General features: G+C 41.7%; 3 protein-coding genes across 4 annotated transcripts; 1 reads left to right on the forward strand and 2 right to left on the reverse strand.

Annotated features, from left to right (window-relative positions):
* Positions 1 to 4,576: 4,576 nt before the first annotated feature.
* On the reverse strand, positions 4,577 to 9,984 carry gja1b (gap junction protein alpha 1b). Its single transcript, XM_028397665.1, has 2 exons — positions 9,823 to 9,984; positions 4,577 to 7,715 (listed from the first exon to the last, which is right to left on the reverse strand). Exon 2 carries the CDS (start codon positions 7,697 to 7,699, stop codon positions 6,533 to 6,535), a length of 1,167 nt encoding a protein of 388 aa, XP_028253466.1. The 5' UTR covers positions 7,700 to 7,715; positions 9,823 to 9,984; the 3' UTR covers positions 4,577 to 6,532.
* Positions 9,985 to 11,106: 1,122 nt separating this feature from the next.
* On the reverse strand, positions 11,107 to 12,963 carry LOC114428902 (gap junction Cx32.2 protein-like). The gene is made up of 2 exons (XM_028397678.1): positions 12,862 to 12,963; positions 11,107 to 12,124 (listed from the first exon to the last, which is right to left on the reverse strand). The coding sequence occupies exon 2, from the start codon at positions 12,106 to 12,108 to the stop codon at positions 11,254 to 11,256; it is 855 nt and encodes a 284-aa protein (XP_028253479.1). The 5' UTR covers positions 12,109 to 12,124; positions 12,862 to 12,963; the 3' UTR covers positions 11,107 to 11,253.
* Positions 12,964 to 14,044: 1,081 nt separating this feature from the next.
* LOC114428903 (gap junction Cx32.2 protein-like) lies at positions 14,045 to 15,758 on the forward strand. Of its 2 annotated transcripts, none has more exons than XM_028397679.1 (2): positions 14,045 to 14,097; positions 14,729 to 15,758. In XM_028397679.1, exon 2 carries the CDS (start codon positions 14,738 to 14,740, stop codon positions 15,506 to 15,508), a length of 771 nt encoding a protein of 256 aa, XP_028253480.1. In that variant the 5' UTR covers positions 14,045 to 14,097; positions 14,729 to 14,737; the 3' UTR covers positions 15,509 to 15,758. The 2 variants fall into 2 exon arrangements, with proteins under 2 accessions (XP_028253480.1, XP_028253481.1); XM_028397680.1 differs by having other exon boundaries at positions 14,088 to 14,124.
* The last annotated feature ends 1,062 nt before the right edge of the window (positions 15,759 to 16,820 follow it).

The following is a 16,820-nucleotide window of genomic DNA, read 5'->3' on the forward strand; positions in this document are numbered from 1 at the left end:
AGTCCCCATTCATTCTCCAAGCTACGAGGTTTGCTAATACACACGGATATGTAGGCAGTGAAGAAAGACTGTAAGACGCAGACGAAGGATTTTTTTTTTTTTTACCACATCATGTTGTTGAACCTTTTGACCCAGTCACACCAGTAAGATGGTCCTGGTTAATTCCTGCTCAACACCTCAGGGTGTAGATCTGTGCTATCGCTGGTAAACAAGAGCCATAAAGAAAAGTCTGTCTGAACAAGAAAATGCAGGTTTTCAGGGTCAATGGTGTAAAGTTCACCCAGCTCAGCTCGCCTTGCAGGCTGCATTTTCCAACTTTAAAGTGGGTCAGTGTGGAGGTAGTGGAGTACAAGTACAAGGAGCCTACTTAGATGTGTATTTGGACCACAAACTGGACTGATGCAAGAACGTGGACACTGTTTACAGGAAGGGCCATCACGTATGCTGCTGTCTGCTGGGGCAGCAGTCTGAGGGTGAGGGACATCAACAGACTCAACAGAATCATCAGGAAGGGCGGCCATGTTGTAGGAGAGGACCTGGACTCTCTGACAGAGGTGTCTGAGAGGAGGACGTGGTCCAAAATAAAGACTATACCGGACTGTCCCTCTCACCCGCTCCACACTGTGCTGACCAGCTACAGGAGCTCGTTCAGCAACAAACTCCGACCCCCACGATGCACCACTGAGAGACACAGGAAGTCATTCCTGCCTGTTAAACTACAGAATGCTGCGCTTTAACTGACACATGCTGGTTCTTATATGCTCTTTACCATCTAAAGGTGTATACAGTGTGTAAATATGTTGTTTTAGATACAGCTCAGGGATTTAAAGTTACTTAGATATTTATTATACTTTATATTTTAATTGCTTTTATTTCTTCACTTCTTGTCTGTAACAAAAATAATTCACCCTCGGGCATAAATAAAGGAATTCTGATTCTGATCTTCTGACAAATCAACAGGAATCTGCAGATTTGAGGCCTTTCCTACCGCCTCCATCCACAGCTGCAGTTTGCACAGCTGTCGTGGAGATGGATCCGTTGGTATGCAAACTCTTTCCGGGAAACAAACAGAGAAGCAGGAATGTTGACAAAAATACATCACTAAACAACTCCATTCATAGGACTATTTCTTTTTCTTTAAAATCTGTCTCAGATGGACGACTGCCTTTGTTGGATTTACTGTGTCAGGAGCCTGCGGCATTGCTTTGCTGCCAGCCGCTTCTGGTTTTTGTATAAGGATTAAGAGAGCGTGTTTTCAGAGAGCACGCTGACACAACACTCACACTTTTTATGCATTTTTTTAACCCCATAAGCTGCAGTTCCAGCCAGGCTCTGACATCCGTGGTTATGAGTCAGACGGTGACGTTCACTGTGGAGCTGTTCACTGACACACTTACCACCACAGCATACGTGCACGGTTTCTCGCCCAGTAAAAAAACATTGTCCTTGGCACCACGTGTACTCCTCCTCCTGTAGGACTATTAATTTCATCTTGACACACGGGCTACTCACTTCCTTTATTTTTAACTCTCTGTTCCTTCTGTTCTGGAGATGACTCTGTGTTTTCCACGGATGTGGTGTCATACAGCACTGGCTTTCCTCTCACAATTTAGAGTAAGGACAGTAACTTGAAGACTGTTGAGATATTTCTGTTTTCTGTTGTCTGGTCTTAAATTCCAGTTACTCTGCTTCTGAATAAATGGACTTCTCATAAATCTCAGAAGTACATACAGACTAGAGAAGCTATAAGACCAGAGAAGGATCATTACTTAAAGGGTAGGGTAGGAGATTTTTAAATCTCAGTGAGAGTCAGCCAGATTTGGAAAGTAAACACACTCCCCTTTCTCTCGGAGCTCACCCCGAAGCCACGCCTCCCAATCACATGGACGCACATTACCTGAAGACGAGCTGCGGTCTGTGACTTCGGCCATCATGCACGTACCTCTCTGGTGCACGCAGAGCAGGAAGAGAGTGACAACCAGCCAATACTCTGCGCAGGGTCCACCCGGAGGATTGGCTGATGTTCTTAGCATTTTATAGCTTCCACAGATGATTCATATTTTTCGTTTTAATGCGAAACTGCTGAACTAATTGGTTGCTATCGGACTGTAAAGAGAAGTTACATTAATTTAACAAAAAGTGCATCAGAATGAAATCTCCTACCCTACCTTTAACCCCTAATCTTGTTTGCAATGCATAACTTTAACTAGATGTTACAATCAAAACAATTAAAAACAAAATGTAACCGTTGGCAAAAACACAACAGCCCGTGGTGTTGGGGGGGGGTTCAGCTCCAGACTCTTCCATGTTGCAGGTGCCTCCCACCATCAACACAGACTTTTGAGGTTGTATCAGTCTCATTATAGGATGATGTTGGGTCAGTATGTCCTTTTTTTGTTAGCATAAACCTAACCATGCATCATATCTGTTGGATGTATTATTGACCAAATGTAATGCTTTTTCATGAATGCATGTAGGTATTATGACATATGTAGTCAGCTTCTAGCATCCTTCCTTGGTGATTGTCCTTGAATTAATGATTAACCCTTCACAGGGGTTAGTGTCTCAGGGTTACAACATGTGTGTGTTTGAAATGTAAACACTTGTCTTCCTTCTGATCTGGTGCACTGTAAAAACACCAGGGACAGCTCCAGAGCCGCTTAGCATACTGTAAGTTTTTACGGAAATTGTAATGAAAAACTCATTAATGAAAAGTTGAACATCCCCCCACAGTCTCTTTGCCTCCCTAACTCCTGATCCACATGTGGTCTTCAAGCTGCAGCTCGGCTCTCTGCACACATGTGGTTTGATTTAATGCTGTGGAAAGATTAAATAGGAAACTTGGAGAAGTGAAAAAGAGCTGTGTCCTTTCACATTATGAAATTTAACTGAGTCTATCGGAAGCTGAAGGTACAGCACGCTTTGGGACTGAGTGCCTCCAGAGCCAGATCACTCACATGTGTCTGGATCATGACTCCATTTATGTGATGTTCAGGAACCCATGCCAACATTAGCTGGACAGAACTTTAGTTCTTTTTTTAGGCACATGATGCAATCCTGCCCAAATGTTACAACAGTTAAGTCAGAAAGTCTGTCATTATATAATGAATATTTGTTCATATTTGGCTATACAGGTAAAAGTTTGCATGGTGATCAAACAGACACAAGTACATCTTTTCACTTTACTTGAGAAAAAAATGAAATTGTTGAAAACATTTTGTATTATTAAAATTGAGGAGAATGAGGAGAGTAATAAAAATGGCGGACAGTCTTTGATGAAGTGCATTATTGAGGTCTTGAAATGATCTCATTATGAGTGTAATTATGAACTGACCAGCACAGCAGTCAGTAATGGCATGTGGCAGCTGGCATGACAGGAATGTGGTGCCCGCAGCCTAAAAACACTGGCCTGTGGAGATGTCAAACATGATTGGAGATTGTTTAGCTCAGCTGACCATCATCCACCATCAAGTGTCCTGCCACAGCTAAAGCTAATACTTTATTCCTATTACAGGGAAGTACTGTATCTTTCTGGGATTTCCACTCAGTATTAAATGGGAATAATTCAGGGCTACATTGTTGATACCAACGTTTCTTTCTTTTAAATTTCACAGTATGTATCATGAAAGATTAAATGATTTTTCAACAGTGAACTGTAACATGTAAAACATATTTTTACAACAAATACATACCTAAACCTTGAGCTAAGTTCTGATGATTAATATACAAAAAAACCAATACCATAGAAATGCAAATTGCAAACCTGAAGCTATGCTAATGCTAGCAGATGTAGCTGTTGAAATAATACAATTAATATAAGGAATTAGTTAATTATTCCGTCGAAATGGTGACTATTTGATTCATAGCATTCTTTGGTTCTCGTATTTTCTGAATAACAAACTGTTGCTATGTATAACAGACCGTTGTTAGGAAGGGTGCTTTGATCATCCTCAGGGAGGACGACTTTGAATCAGTCCACCAAATTTAGTTTTAAATTGACATTTTATTTATTAGGAGTCTTGCTAAATGAGAGACAAGAGGACAAATTACAGAACAGAAGAAAACATTTAAATATGTAGGCAATAATTAGGATCTGAGCTAATGCTAAAAGCTGTATTTGTGGCAATAACACTTTTTTCATTTGGTATAGGGAATTAATGCATTGAATATTCAATTTTTATTTTTTCAAACATGGCATTGTGCAGTCTGTTATTCTGAAGATCAAGCCGTTGCTAGGTATAACAGACCATTGCTAGGTATAACAGTTCGTTGCTAGGTATAACCCAGAGCGTGGCTATGTATAACAGACCGTTGCTATGGGCACTGTGGGCCATCATAACCGATTAGCTAAACAAATCACACAAATTTAAAGTCAACGTTTTGAGCGCTAAATTTTCATGAGTGTTGCTGAATGAGAGACAAGAAGAAGAGAAGTTTAAAGGAATTATTAGAAGCTAAGCTAATGCTAAAAGCTGTATTTGCGGAAAAAAAACAACAAAAATGGTGAAGACGAGACTTTTGACGGATGAACACACCGATTTCCTGCAAACCACACTGAAAAAAATCAAACAGGGAGTAAAAAGAAAAAAATATTTATTGGTTAAAATAGCTTTTCACAGATACAATTAATGAGTTTTCTTTTGCTATCATGCACTTACACTGTACAACAGTGGATCCCCATGGACGAGCATTGTCTGAATAACTGCAACAAATGACTAATTGCTCGGGTCCTGTCAGTGGAAGACTTTCTCTCAGAAGCATTCAAACCAGCGGTCAGATGTCTCAGATGTTTTGCACTGTAGTGATTTCTGTGTTATAAAATAAATTAGTAACATGTCTATCAGAAAACTCTTTACCACTCACTGTGTGCATCATATTACATCTCATCTATCACCAAGATCTCAGTGCAAATGCCATTGTAGCTGAAAGATCCATGACATATGTAAGTACCGACAAAAACGATGAACAACGAAAAAAACATGACAACAAAAAGAGTCCAAATTGAGATTTATCCTAGTGTTTGGAAGATGTGGAGCTACACTGGCATACATTTTAATACAAGTGACTAAATATTAGTCCAGATCTATAAGCAGTCTTCTAAAAACTCACATTTTTTTTATTGTGACACAGTTAGCTTGATTTACAGTACTAAATATCTATTTCTCAAGCAGCAATGGTTACATTGAGTCTGAAACCTACAAAACAAAAAAAAGAAATCATTCACTCAAATATGTAAAACACAGATAATCATTCTACTTCTTTCTCTAGCGCTCACCAAAGATGAAAAAAAGAAAACACACTTCATGGAATGAATGACAGTAATAAAGCCTTTTCTTTATGGATCCCACATACAAGCAGATCAGAGTTCGCTGTGTCACAGCCGCCTGAACCATCCTCCCCTCTCACACATAACTCCCCCACCCCCACCCCCCACCCAAAAAATATAATGACATAAACATAAAACCACACAAATTCAAAGTTTTTCAGGAAGTAACAGTCCGTGCTGACTGATAAAGTTCAAACATGTTTTTACTGTCAATAAATACACAGTCTGTGGGGAGCTGATGTAAGATTTGATTTTGTTTTCTTTTTCCCGGATAGTAGTCAATTTTTATTTGATTTGATTTAAAGTGGTAGGTGTCATACAGATGTCAGTCAATAAATATTAGTTTACTGTAAGTCACACACAAAGAATGAAGCAAACAGCATTGGATGATAGCTCCATCGGCCTTTGTTGTGACTGGTGGTGGTTAGGGTTAAAAAAATTTCAGCTGAGAACTGGGATAAGATGAAAAGACTCCATGTCAACAGTCTCTGTAATGACTGGAGCAGAAGAGCTGAGACATGAAACTGGCTGGAAAACAAAAAAAACTGCAGCTGCCATCCCTTGCAGCCTAACTTCCTGGTTAATCCAAATACGGGCAAAGGAAGAGAAGCATGATTGAAGCAGGAAACTCGAGATCTGAGTCGCTCACAAGCTGCTTTAGTTATGCACAACTTAAGAAATAGTTTAAATTCACACTTTGTAAAGTTGTCATGTAGAAACCCAAACTGTCTTTGTACCGGGCTGTAAACATGTTTATTAATTTATAATATATTGAATGAAGCAGTAAATTTGTGCGTTTATGAAGATTTGTGTGGGTACAATGTTAATCTAATCAGCTGTAGAGCTGTCATGATTGCTTCGATCGCTTTTATCAATTGGGAGGTGAAAAAATAAAAAGAATTTTCTTTCCAGTCACTCTGACCACGGTGGTCCTCTGATGATCGGTGACTGCTTCTATTCCTGTGGCTGTTCTATGGGTTAACACCACTACAACAAGTTAAAGTCAGTGAAAGATATTTGTACCTTTGACAGTGTTACTTACATAATAGGTTTTTAATGTCTGTTTGACTGACTAAGAGTCTCTCTACTGTAGACAGTGATTGAGGTTAGTCCCACCTCTTAAATGAACCTATGTCATCAAGTGTTTCCTGATTCTCTGGCTGTAACCGCACATCCGTCCCGTCAGCCAGGAGGAGAAACCATGGTTTACACGTCCAGGTCATCTGGCCTGGCTCGGCTGCTCATCCGGCTGCTGGCCCGGCTACAGGGCCTGGCGTCTATCAACGCCAGGGGCTGCAGCTCGTGTCCCGCTGACGAGGACAGTTTCTTATGCTCGTGGGTATCATCAGGGAAGTCAAAGGCTTGTGCATGGGAGTTTGAAATAGTGCTTCCTCCACCGTTCTGACCTAGCCGGTTCTGCTCTGTGGAGTAGTTGGCCCAGTTCTGTTCATTGGCCTGCTTATTATAATTACGGCACGAGCCAGTTCCCCGCTCCCCTGTTGCTAGCTTGTAGCCTGGGGGGGACATAGGTGAGAGTGGGGCGGTCGGGGAGGAGCAGCCATTGTAGAAGGCGTACTTTGTTGTGGACAGTTCTTTAGGGGTAGCGCTCAAAGTGCCTCCGCCTGGGTAGAGCGTGGGCTGCTGTTTGCCCTTCACACGATCCTTGATCCTCTTAAAAAACACGTAGAAAAGCTCGATGATGTTGAGCAAAAGGGACACCAGTGAGACCACCAGCATGAAGATGATGAAAACGGTCTTCTCAGTGGGGCGGGACAGGAAACAGTCCACCCTGTGTGGGCATGGGGACCTCTCACAGGTGTAGACCGCAGACAGGCTGAAGCCGTACATGTACCACTGGATGACCAGGAAACCGACCTCGAATATAGACTTGAAGAAAATGCTGAAGATGTAGGTTCTGAGCAGGGCGCCTTTCATCTTCACCTTGCCGTGCTCCTCTATGCCATACTTTAGCTTTTTCAACTCAATTTTCTTCAGTGGGATGTCGACATCGCCTCCATCGTTCTGCACGGCTTTTAGCACCTCCTCCTTCCTGTTGAGTTTCTGCTCTTTCCTGTTCAGATAGAAGACGTGAGCCAGGTAGAGCAGAGTTGGCGTCGACACAAAGATGATCTGGAGGACCCAGAAGCGGACGTGAGAGATGGGGAAGGATTTGTCGTAGCAGACGTTCTCGCAACCTGGCTGTTGAGTGTTACATTTGAATGCAGACTGCTCGTCTCCCCAGGCCGATTCCACCGCAGTCCCCAGCACCAGGATCCTGAAGATGAAGAGCACCGACAGCCAGACCTTCCCTCCAGCTGTAGAGTAGGCCTGGACCTTGTCCAGCAGGCGACCCAGAGCACTCCAGTCACCCATTCTCAGGGAGGGTTAGCTGTTGAAAAAGAAGGACAACATTGAACCTGTATCAACAAGTACAGCATGTACACTCAACACAGTAGTTTGGTTTTTGCGGAGGCCCCTCAGCATTCTTGACATTTGGCTTTTTGCAGTGTTGTGTGATTAAACAGCGTCATTATTGGAGAAGACAAAAGTAAATGTTTCATGACGCAAAACAAGCTAATCCAATTATTGAGAGCGGAGACAGAAAAGACATTCTGCTCCTTTTATGCAACTCTTCCTTTTACATGCAGAGATCCAGAAGTCTGGCACCTTAACAAGAACAATAATAGATATGAAACTAGAAGATTTAATCAATAGAGGAACTTTAAGGAAGTAATTAAGTTCTTCATAATTAAAGATGATCACATCGTGGACCTGTGGGGGCTCAGATGTGTCCCATGTGCAGCACTCAGCCTTTTAAACCACCCGATGCTGCTTTCTAGGGGGGAAACTAGTGAGTAAAACGTTCATTATAATCATATACAGCATGAGAAACATGCTGTATATGATTATAATGAACTCACAAACTACTTTGCAGCTTACTGTTAATACCTTTTCTTAGCCGCAGCATGCAGTGCAGATACTCTCAGAAGATTTATGATCCAATTTAAACTATATCTAAAGTCCTCAGAGGAGCTTTTTCTGCATTATGTTCTGTAATAATAAAGTTGTTCAAGCCATTGGCAAAGAAATGTTCAGATTCCAATATCTACACCAATATATTGGTCAGATTATAGAAGGTTAGTGATTTTCTGATTCACATTAAATGAAAATTATGGTTCTGGTCTTTACATGTTAGTGACACAAACGTCAGTTCGGTCAGTTTGAACCTCAGCAGTCTCGGTTTAAACTTCTTATTTGTAAAAAAAATGCACCAAAGAGGAGAAAAAAACTTCATGAATTCAAGACAGAAAAGCTGCAAAGAGACTCGGGGGCATTGCGGTTTTTCAATAAAGCCACAATGCTGCGTGACTGCGCACCCAATCTGATTTGAAGTTGTGTGGCAGAGCAGACGCTGTGTGCAGCCTGTGTGTGGCGTGAGCGCCTTTCCTCACCGCTACCAGAGAAGTCCTGCAGATCCACTTTACAAAGCACAAAAAGAGGTTTAAAAAAAAAAGAGTCCAACAAAAATGTGGCACTAAAAAGTCAGTAATTAACGTGGATCATTAAAGCTCACAGTGCAGCAAGAGGTTCATCTCAGACCTCTTTAAGTGGATCCTAAGAAAAAAAAGTGATTTTTTTTTTTTTACTATAATCCTAAGAACTCTTATCAGCAGTCTGACGGAGGCTCGGTCTCCAGTCTGAGATGAAGCTTGAGGTTAGAGCACAGCTTCTGTGTGATAAAAGAAAAAAGTCTTCACACATGGAAGCACAGTGTTGATCCTGTGGATAAGTAGGAACCTCCAGTCTAATCCACATGCTGCCAAATGAGCTGCATGTGCTCTCACTTATCTAACATTACACATCCTCACATCACCCTTTAAATCCTCAGCCTTTCAGCGGACAATGAAGAGTAAACAAAAAAAGGGGGAAAAAATGAGACTTGAGAATTTTTTTCTTGTTATTAGTCAGAAAACATCCCGCCACTTTCTACATGAATGACCAAGACAAAGCAGAACAATAGACTCCAGCACAATGACCCACTCAGCAGACCTCTTAGCAGAGTCTCTGTAAAATGTGCTCTGCACAGAGACAAGTCCTGCCACATGAATGGAAAAGAGTCCAAATGTGCGTCAGGGCCACACTGAACGCAGCTTTTACGCACAGCGGCCACTGGATTCTTGGAGAACTTTAAATATAACTCATAACTATCCTCAAGTCCAGAGGAGGTCTGTGCCACACACACACACACACACACACACACACTGCTGGCAAAGACACAGACACATAAGTTTTGTTTTAGATGAAAACAATATCAAAGTTTTTAGTAAATAAAGTTTTTAAAAAAGCTTTTTCTCTGAAGACGTGCGCCCGGACGCACAAGAAACATTTTTTTTTCTCCAGAAACTTTCTGAAAGTTCTGGTAGAGTTCAGCGCGCAGTGGAGTTTTCTGACAGCAGAAGTTTTTAAAAGATAAAGAAAAAGTTTAAAAAACTTACCTGGAAAGACACAGAAAAAGAACAGGAGGCGCCCGGACGGACTTTCTCCGTCACTTGTAGAACTGACTCTCAGGCGAAGTTGAAATCCAAGTTTGGGACCAGGAGGGAAACTGAGGCGAACTTGTCAAACTTCCCTTATAACAGTCCCGTCAGAGAAGTTACAGTCACCTGATCTCTACGTCAAGACCGGAGCCTGTGTCTGAAGCTGCGGCTGCGGCTGCTGCTGGGAGGACAAAGACCAAAAAAAAAAAAAAAAAAAAAAAGAGAGTCCCGCAGGAACACACAAGGTGTGGTGTCTGTTCGGGCTTTAAACTTTCAGCATCTGTCCTTTAAAGTTCTTGAGGAGGACACATGGCAGCCAGAGATACACACACATCCTCAGTATGTTACACGCAACACGTCACGTGTGTCCAACTTTTACTTTTAACCATCCTGAGCGTGTCTCCGCTAAATGACTCCAGGCTCCGACATATCAGACAATCACCAAAACAATCTGATAAAACTTCAACATGCGCCACACGGACCAGTCCAAACTGTACTCACACAGGCTGCTGTGGTTATGAATCATTAACATTTTTAATGTGAATATACTCAGGTCTGTAGAACCTTCAAACAGCTGAGAGTGCAACCTTTTTACTGTACATGTTTATTCTAATTTCAAAATAAAATAAATGATCAATTAAATGGAATAAAATGATGCATATGTGATCAAATATCTGTACAGCCATCATTCTATTCTATCATTAAATACAGTATGATAGAAAAACTGCATTATTATGATAATGATTATTATTATGTTAAACCTGTTGGTGTTGTACTGTTTATATGTATTTTGTAACTTTCCATGAAGCCACCTGTGGCTCCTGTACTTCTCTTCACCAGTACACAGCGCCATCTAGTGACAAGGATAAAGTAATGCAGGTGTATGGATGGAGAAAATGCTGCAGGCTGTGTGTGCTTTCAAGCTGGAAGTGAATTTGTGTGTCACCAAAAAGTTAAAGAAAACTTAATTTACCTTTCAAAATAAAAGAACTGATAATCTAATAATGCTTTACAGGGTTATTAATATCTAATTAACTCAATAAAGAATCAAGATTTCAGTTGATGTTTTCATGACTGATTGCTGTATATAAGAGATTCACACCTGAACGTGTGTGAGTGTGTTACCACACATTCCACAGAGGATCATGATTGTGTTATTTATAGGCTTTGTGATTCCACAGTGTTACTACACAGAGCCAGAGCTGGGGTACAGCAACACAAAGCAGCTATATGATGCCAAAATGTGACAAACAGATATTTATTAAGACACATGAAACATTATAGAATCATTATCATTATAATTTGTAAACACAAAATCCAGCTATAGGCTGTGGAAAATATTCAAGCAGGAGAATAATAAAGACATGTGATGATAAAGACGTGGATCCATCACATGTCCTTCTCTTTGCTGATGAAATCAGAGTGTTTGTCGTCTTGATCTGCCGTGCTTTGAGCAGGCAGAGGCGTCAGTGGGAAGCCTCTGTAGTGGTTGCTCATGCCGCCCCACGCCGGGTTGGCCGGGTAGTGCTGTGAGCTGAGCGCTCTCTGCTGAGCCAGGAGCTGCTTGGTGGCCTTTCTCCTCCTCTTGCAGATCAGGTAGATGATCTCAATTATATTCAGAAGCACAGAAATACCAGAAATGACAAGATTGAAAAAGATGAAAATGGTCTTTTCTGTGGGACGGGAAATGTAACACTGTGCACCGGTGCGGGCACAAGGCAAAGATATAGGGCAGTGGAAGAGGAAGTCCATGAAGAGAGAACCGTAGATGTAAAACTGGCCCACGCTGAAGCCCACTTCAAGGAGAATCTTAACGATCAGCTGCGTCATGTAGGTGCAGAAGAGGACGCCCTTTATTTTCACCTTGCCCCTGTCGTCTGTGTACTTGGGTTTCCTCAGTATGGGTCCATTCTTCTGCTGCTCCATCATTCTTTTCTCTTTGTGGATGATGTGCACAGCGTGGCCCAGGTACACCAGGGTGGGCGTGGACACAAAGGTGATCTGCAGGACCCAGTAATGAATGTAGGATATTGGAAACTTCCAGCTGTAGCAGGCGTGTTTACATCCCGGTTCGTGGGAGTCACACAGGAAGTCTGACATGTCGTCCGCCCAGACTTTGTCCGCAGCAGCTCCCAGGACAAAGATCCTGAACAGGAAGAGGACGCTCATCCAAATCTTGCCCACTATAGTGGAGTGAGACTGGACTTTGTCGAGCAGAGAGGACAGGTACGACCAGTCACCCATGGCTTTAAACTAATGTCTGAAAACAGGAAAGAAAAATACATTGAAATGAACAAAAGTGCACTTTACTTTTACTTAAAGTGACAGTGCAAGACTTTTGCATAATTAGCATAACCTGAGTTTTAACTCTGGCATCTGACTAAAAGAGGACAAGGGACCGTCTCCTGACCATACTCCTTCCCCTAGACTTTCACCTTGGATTCCACTTTATTTATGACTCATCACAAACTTCCCTTATTTGCTTTATATGTTTCACATGCTCTCCCATGGAGAACACTAGAAACACTTAGTTACAAGCCTTTGATGACAACGTGTCATCACTGCCAGGAAAGACAGGAAACTTCTGCACTGTAGCTTTATACTTTTGTACGTTTGGTTGGCAACGCAGGCTCAAAATTGTAATCAAACTTTGTCACAACTTCCAACAGCTGCTCTAACGACCTGACTGGAACTGAAGCCTTCGAAGCAAAGGGGGAAAGCTATAAAAAGATATGAAAGTAGCTTCCTCTGTCCCGCGTGTCAGAACATTGATCCTAAGCAGACGCTATCATCCTTCATAATACTTCAAGTTACAAGTTTAATGGTGGCCCTCACAGCTCGGCTAACCTGAAAAACAACCAAGTGAGGTTTTTTTAATTAAAAACAATAAGAAGAAAAAAGACTATAATTAAAATATGCTGACACAGCACCTGATGCGCCTTAAGAGAAAAAGCAGCACACACATGCTTAAATTCTCAAACTGTAAAGAGTACTCGCCTGTCAGGCTTCAGTTATTAGACGTCCTTTGCCGCGAGTCCATCGAAGAAGACGTGACACGCTGACCACCATCAGACTTATACCGCCGACTGAAGGCCTGTGGGTTTGGTCTGGCTGACTCAGCCTGCCAATCACAACCCTAGCTTCTCCTTTCACTCAGTCAAAACTCGTGATGATTCTTGAGGACAAATTTCAACACCGGTTTCTGTAAAGGGAGCCTCCGATGACCCGTAACAGGACATTTTCTTTTTATCGGTAAAAATATTTTTCACATTAACCGTCTCATAGGCACACCCTGTTTATGACACATGCCTGTTATTCTACAGGGGACAGTGTGGAATTACAACAGGTTGCTCTGCACATATTCATGGTCAGACTCATGTTAGTACCTGGAGAAGGTGTTTAGACGGTTAGACAGTTTTCTTTTTAAATAAAAGAGTTTGATGGGGAGGTTGGCAGCTGCACGACGATCACAACACAAGTTCATCCACATCTATGGAATAATCTCTCAAGGTCACAGCATGCAGTTCTGCACACGTAACAAGCCTATTAATGATAGATGAAGGCTGGATGGAATCACGGTCATGTTCTGGGAGCGAGACTCAGACTCAGACTGGGACGTGTCTCAGAAAGCTCAGGCCCTGCTGGGGGAGGCACATGGCATTCATGTCCACAAGCATTATGTTTCCAGGTTCTTAATGGCAACATTTCACTCCAGGATGAACTGATGCAGCTCACTGTGACATGACCAAGCGTTATCTGGAGAAAAAAGAGGTGAAAGGTCAGCTTCACTTTGGTGATGTTAAAACATTTTAATTAACTTCCTTCAAAGCCTTCACTACTTATCTGTAAGACGGACCTGGATCAGAGCTGTCTCACAAACACATGGCCGTGCTGTATAGCATGTTAAAGTATTTCATCCAGACTTCCTCCTTCAGATAGTTTACAATCACATGCACACACACACACACACACACCACAGACTGCCGCTGAACTGAAGACGTGTCATCAATTTCAGATGAACAAACCATCACTCCTATAAAAAAAAAATTGGCAAAATCATCCTTTTTCAGCTGTTTCAACATCTTTTGAGTGACGGCAGTCACGTCGTTTGGGGAGTGTGGGTGGATCAGTCAGACTGGGGAGGATTCTGATGATTTAGCAATTTATCAGGCTGAAATTATAAAAGGGAAGCGAGACAGCGCTGTCTGAAGAAACTGGCCGAACAAAGCAGAGGTAGGAGCGCTGATTATCGGGACTAAAGTTTGTATTATCAGATATTTAGAGAAATAATTTAATTACATTTGATACTTTTCAAAATGTATAGCGATTTACAAAGAATTTTAACCCTTACATGTGATTTTTATTATACACTTTGATGTTATTTATTCAGCCTGCTGCACACAGTTCAATAATATCGGCACTGGTGATGCGTAATTACAACTGTTCATCTTCATAGGGTTAAAAATATAACGTCATCGTGCAAAATGAAAAAATATATGAATATTCAATATGATTTCAATTGATTTCCTTTTAAATCTACAAGACTATAACGTTATAGTTAATGGCTCTTTGTGCACATTTTTTGTGCTTCAATAGGGGATATTGAAGCACAGGAGTCGTCACCATGGCGACCAAGAAAAATAGTGAAGCGAGGACAATTGACAGATCATGTTTGCAGTTTTTAAAAAAATGCTTAGTTTGAACCCAAACAGTGAGGTTAAATGAAATGTAACGCAAGTGCAAACAAAAAGAGGCGAGGAACAACGACCCAAACTTTTAAAGATGACAAAATGTGCCATTGATACTGAGACGTATTAAAAGAACCTTTTCATGAATGTTCATCATTGCTTCTCCCTCTTTAAAGGTCGTCATCATGGGCGAGTGGTCCGTCCTGTCTGCTTTGTTGGACAAGGTGCAGTCTCACTCCACCGTCCTCGGTAAGGTTTGGATGAGCGTCCTTTTCCTCTTCAGGATCTTCATCCTGGCTGGTGGCATAGATAAAATATGGGGAGACGAACAGTCCAGCCTGGACTGTAACAGCAGGAGCCTCGGCTGCAGGAACAGCTGCTACAATCACTCCTTCCCCTTGTCTCACACAAGATTCTGGATCCTCCAGATCCTCATAGTCTCCACACCGACGCTCATCTATCTGGGCCACGTGTTGCTGGTGATCCGCAAAGAGAACAAGCTGAGGAGACGGCAGGAGGCAAAGATCGGTAAGAACGGGATGGTCAAAGCTCCAAAGTACTCAGATGAACACGGGAAAGTGCAGCTCAAGGGCGCTTTGCTGGCCAGCTACATGATGCAGCTTGTGTTCAAGATCATCCTCGAGGTGGTCTTCATCGTAGGCCAGTATTTACTCTATGGCTATATACTAATGCCTACTCATATCACATGCTCCGATTACCCCTGTGGGGGACCATCAAAATGCTACATCAGTCGCCCTACAGAGAAAACCATCTTTATCATCTTCATGCTGGCGATGGCCGTCCTCTCCGTGTTCCTCAACATTGCGGAGATCTTCCACCTGATGATCTCAAAGATGAAGGAGAGGAAGAGGCGGTACAGTGAATCTACCCCCTCAGAGGTCTACTATCCCAACAAACCTGACTACACTTCACCGGAGAGGGTTACACTATGTTGACGTATTAGTAATATTTTATCCTAGTATCTCAAAATTGTAATCAATATGTGGGAATGTGGCTCCGGGTTTAGCTGCTGAATCCTCTATTTCCAGTTGCACTGATTCTCTACAAGACAATAACTTGTATATATATTGTTTTACGTCATTTGTACTGTAAGGAGTTTCCATTTTTTTCATGTGATACTAGAGTGCAATATGCAATTCAATCATGAAGTAGACCCTGACTGCAAACTATTAAATTAAACTTGACAAAAAACGTTCTCAGAACATGTCGATTTGCTTTTGTGCACACTTGTACATTTTCACGACAACCTCTGATAGCTGGCTGTTGTCTTGTAGCACATTCTTATACACATCTGTTCACATATATGAAGCTGCCAATAAGAGGTCCTGTTACCTTTGTTTTGCACTAGTTTAGGTTTAGGTATAAAAACTCTTGGTTAAGTTTAGGAAAACATCATTATGGTTTGGTAGGGTTAGGGTCTCAAATATAGGTCCATAGAGTCAGAACAGGAGTGGTTGAGCTCTAATATGTTAAACTTTCACCAGGACTTACTGCAACTTCCTGAAACTGACTTCTTATATAGTCATAAAGAGAGTGTTGTGGATTTAGAATTCCACTGTTGCTTCATATGCCGTTTTATTTTGACAGCTCTCTGTCCTTGTCTCCGTTTTCATTTTCCCTCATTAATGCTCTCACTATTTGTCTAGGTGGCATTCAGTCTGCACATTGTACAACAGACAGAGGCTCATTTTAGTTTTAATTATTTTACTTGCTCACACTATGAAACATGTGGATATATTAAGCACACTGTCACTGTGAGGTTTTTTATTTCCATAATGAAGTGGAAACAGCTGTCAGAGACATACATCCTGTTAACCGTAAGGATTGCTTAACGCTTAAAAAGAATGACTTCCTCATCTCATCAACAGCTTCTCAGAAAGCTGAATTATTTCTTAGTGGTTGTAGAGATTTCTGTCCTGTCTGTTTAAAGAGTTAAAGAACATAATGATGTCACAACGAAGACCAATTTCTAGAGATGTGACAAGAAACTCTCAGCTCATCGTTTGAAATCAAATTTAATGAAGTAACTTCGAGACATCATGTGATGTTGTAATGTTTGCACATCCTGCCTGGTTTGTTGCCAGCATGTGGGCATAAAAAAAAATCACTGCTTCCATAGCAAACACAACAATTCACAAAACCATGGAAACATTTAGATATGCCAATCCGCACAGACATGCTGCTGAAAAACAGACTGTCACAGCAGGCATAGCGTCATCATGGCTGCTACAACAGTGTATGTTAGAG

The sequence above is a fragment of the Parambassis ranga genome, chromosome 24 (assembly GCF_900634625.1).
Source record: "Parambassis ranga chromosome 24, fParRan2.1, whole genome shotgun sequence".
NCBI classification, from domain to species: domain Eukaryota; kingdom Metazoa; phylum Chordata; class Actinopteri; family Ambassidae; genus Parambassis; species Parambassis ranga.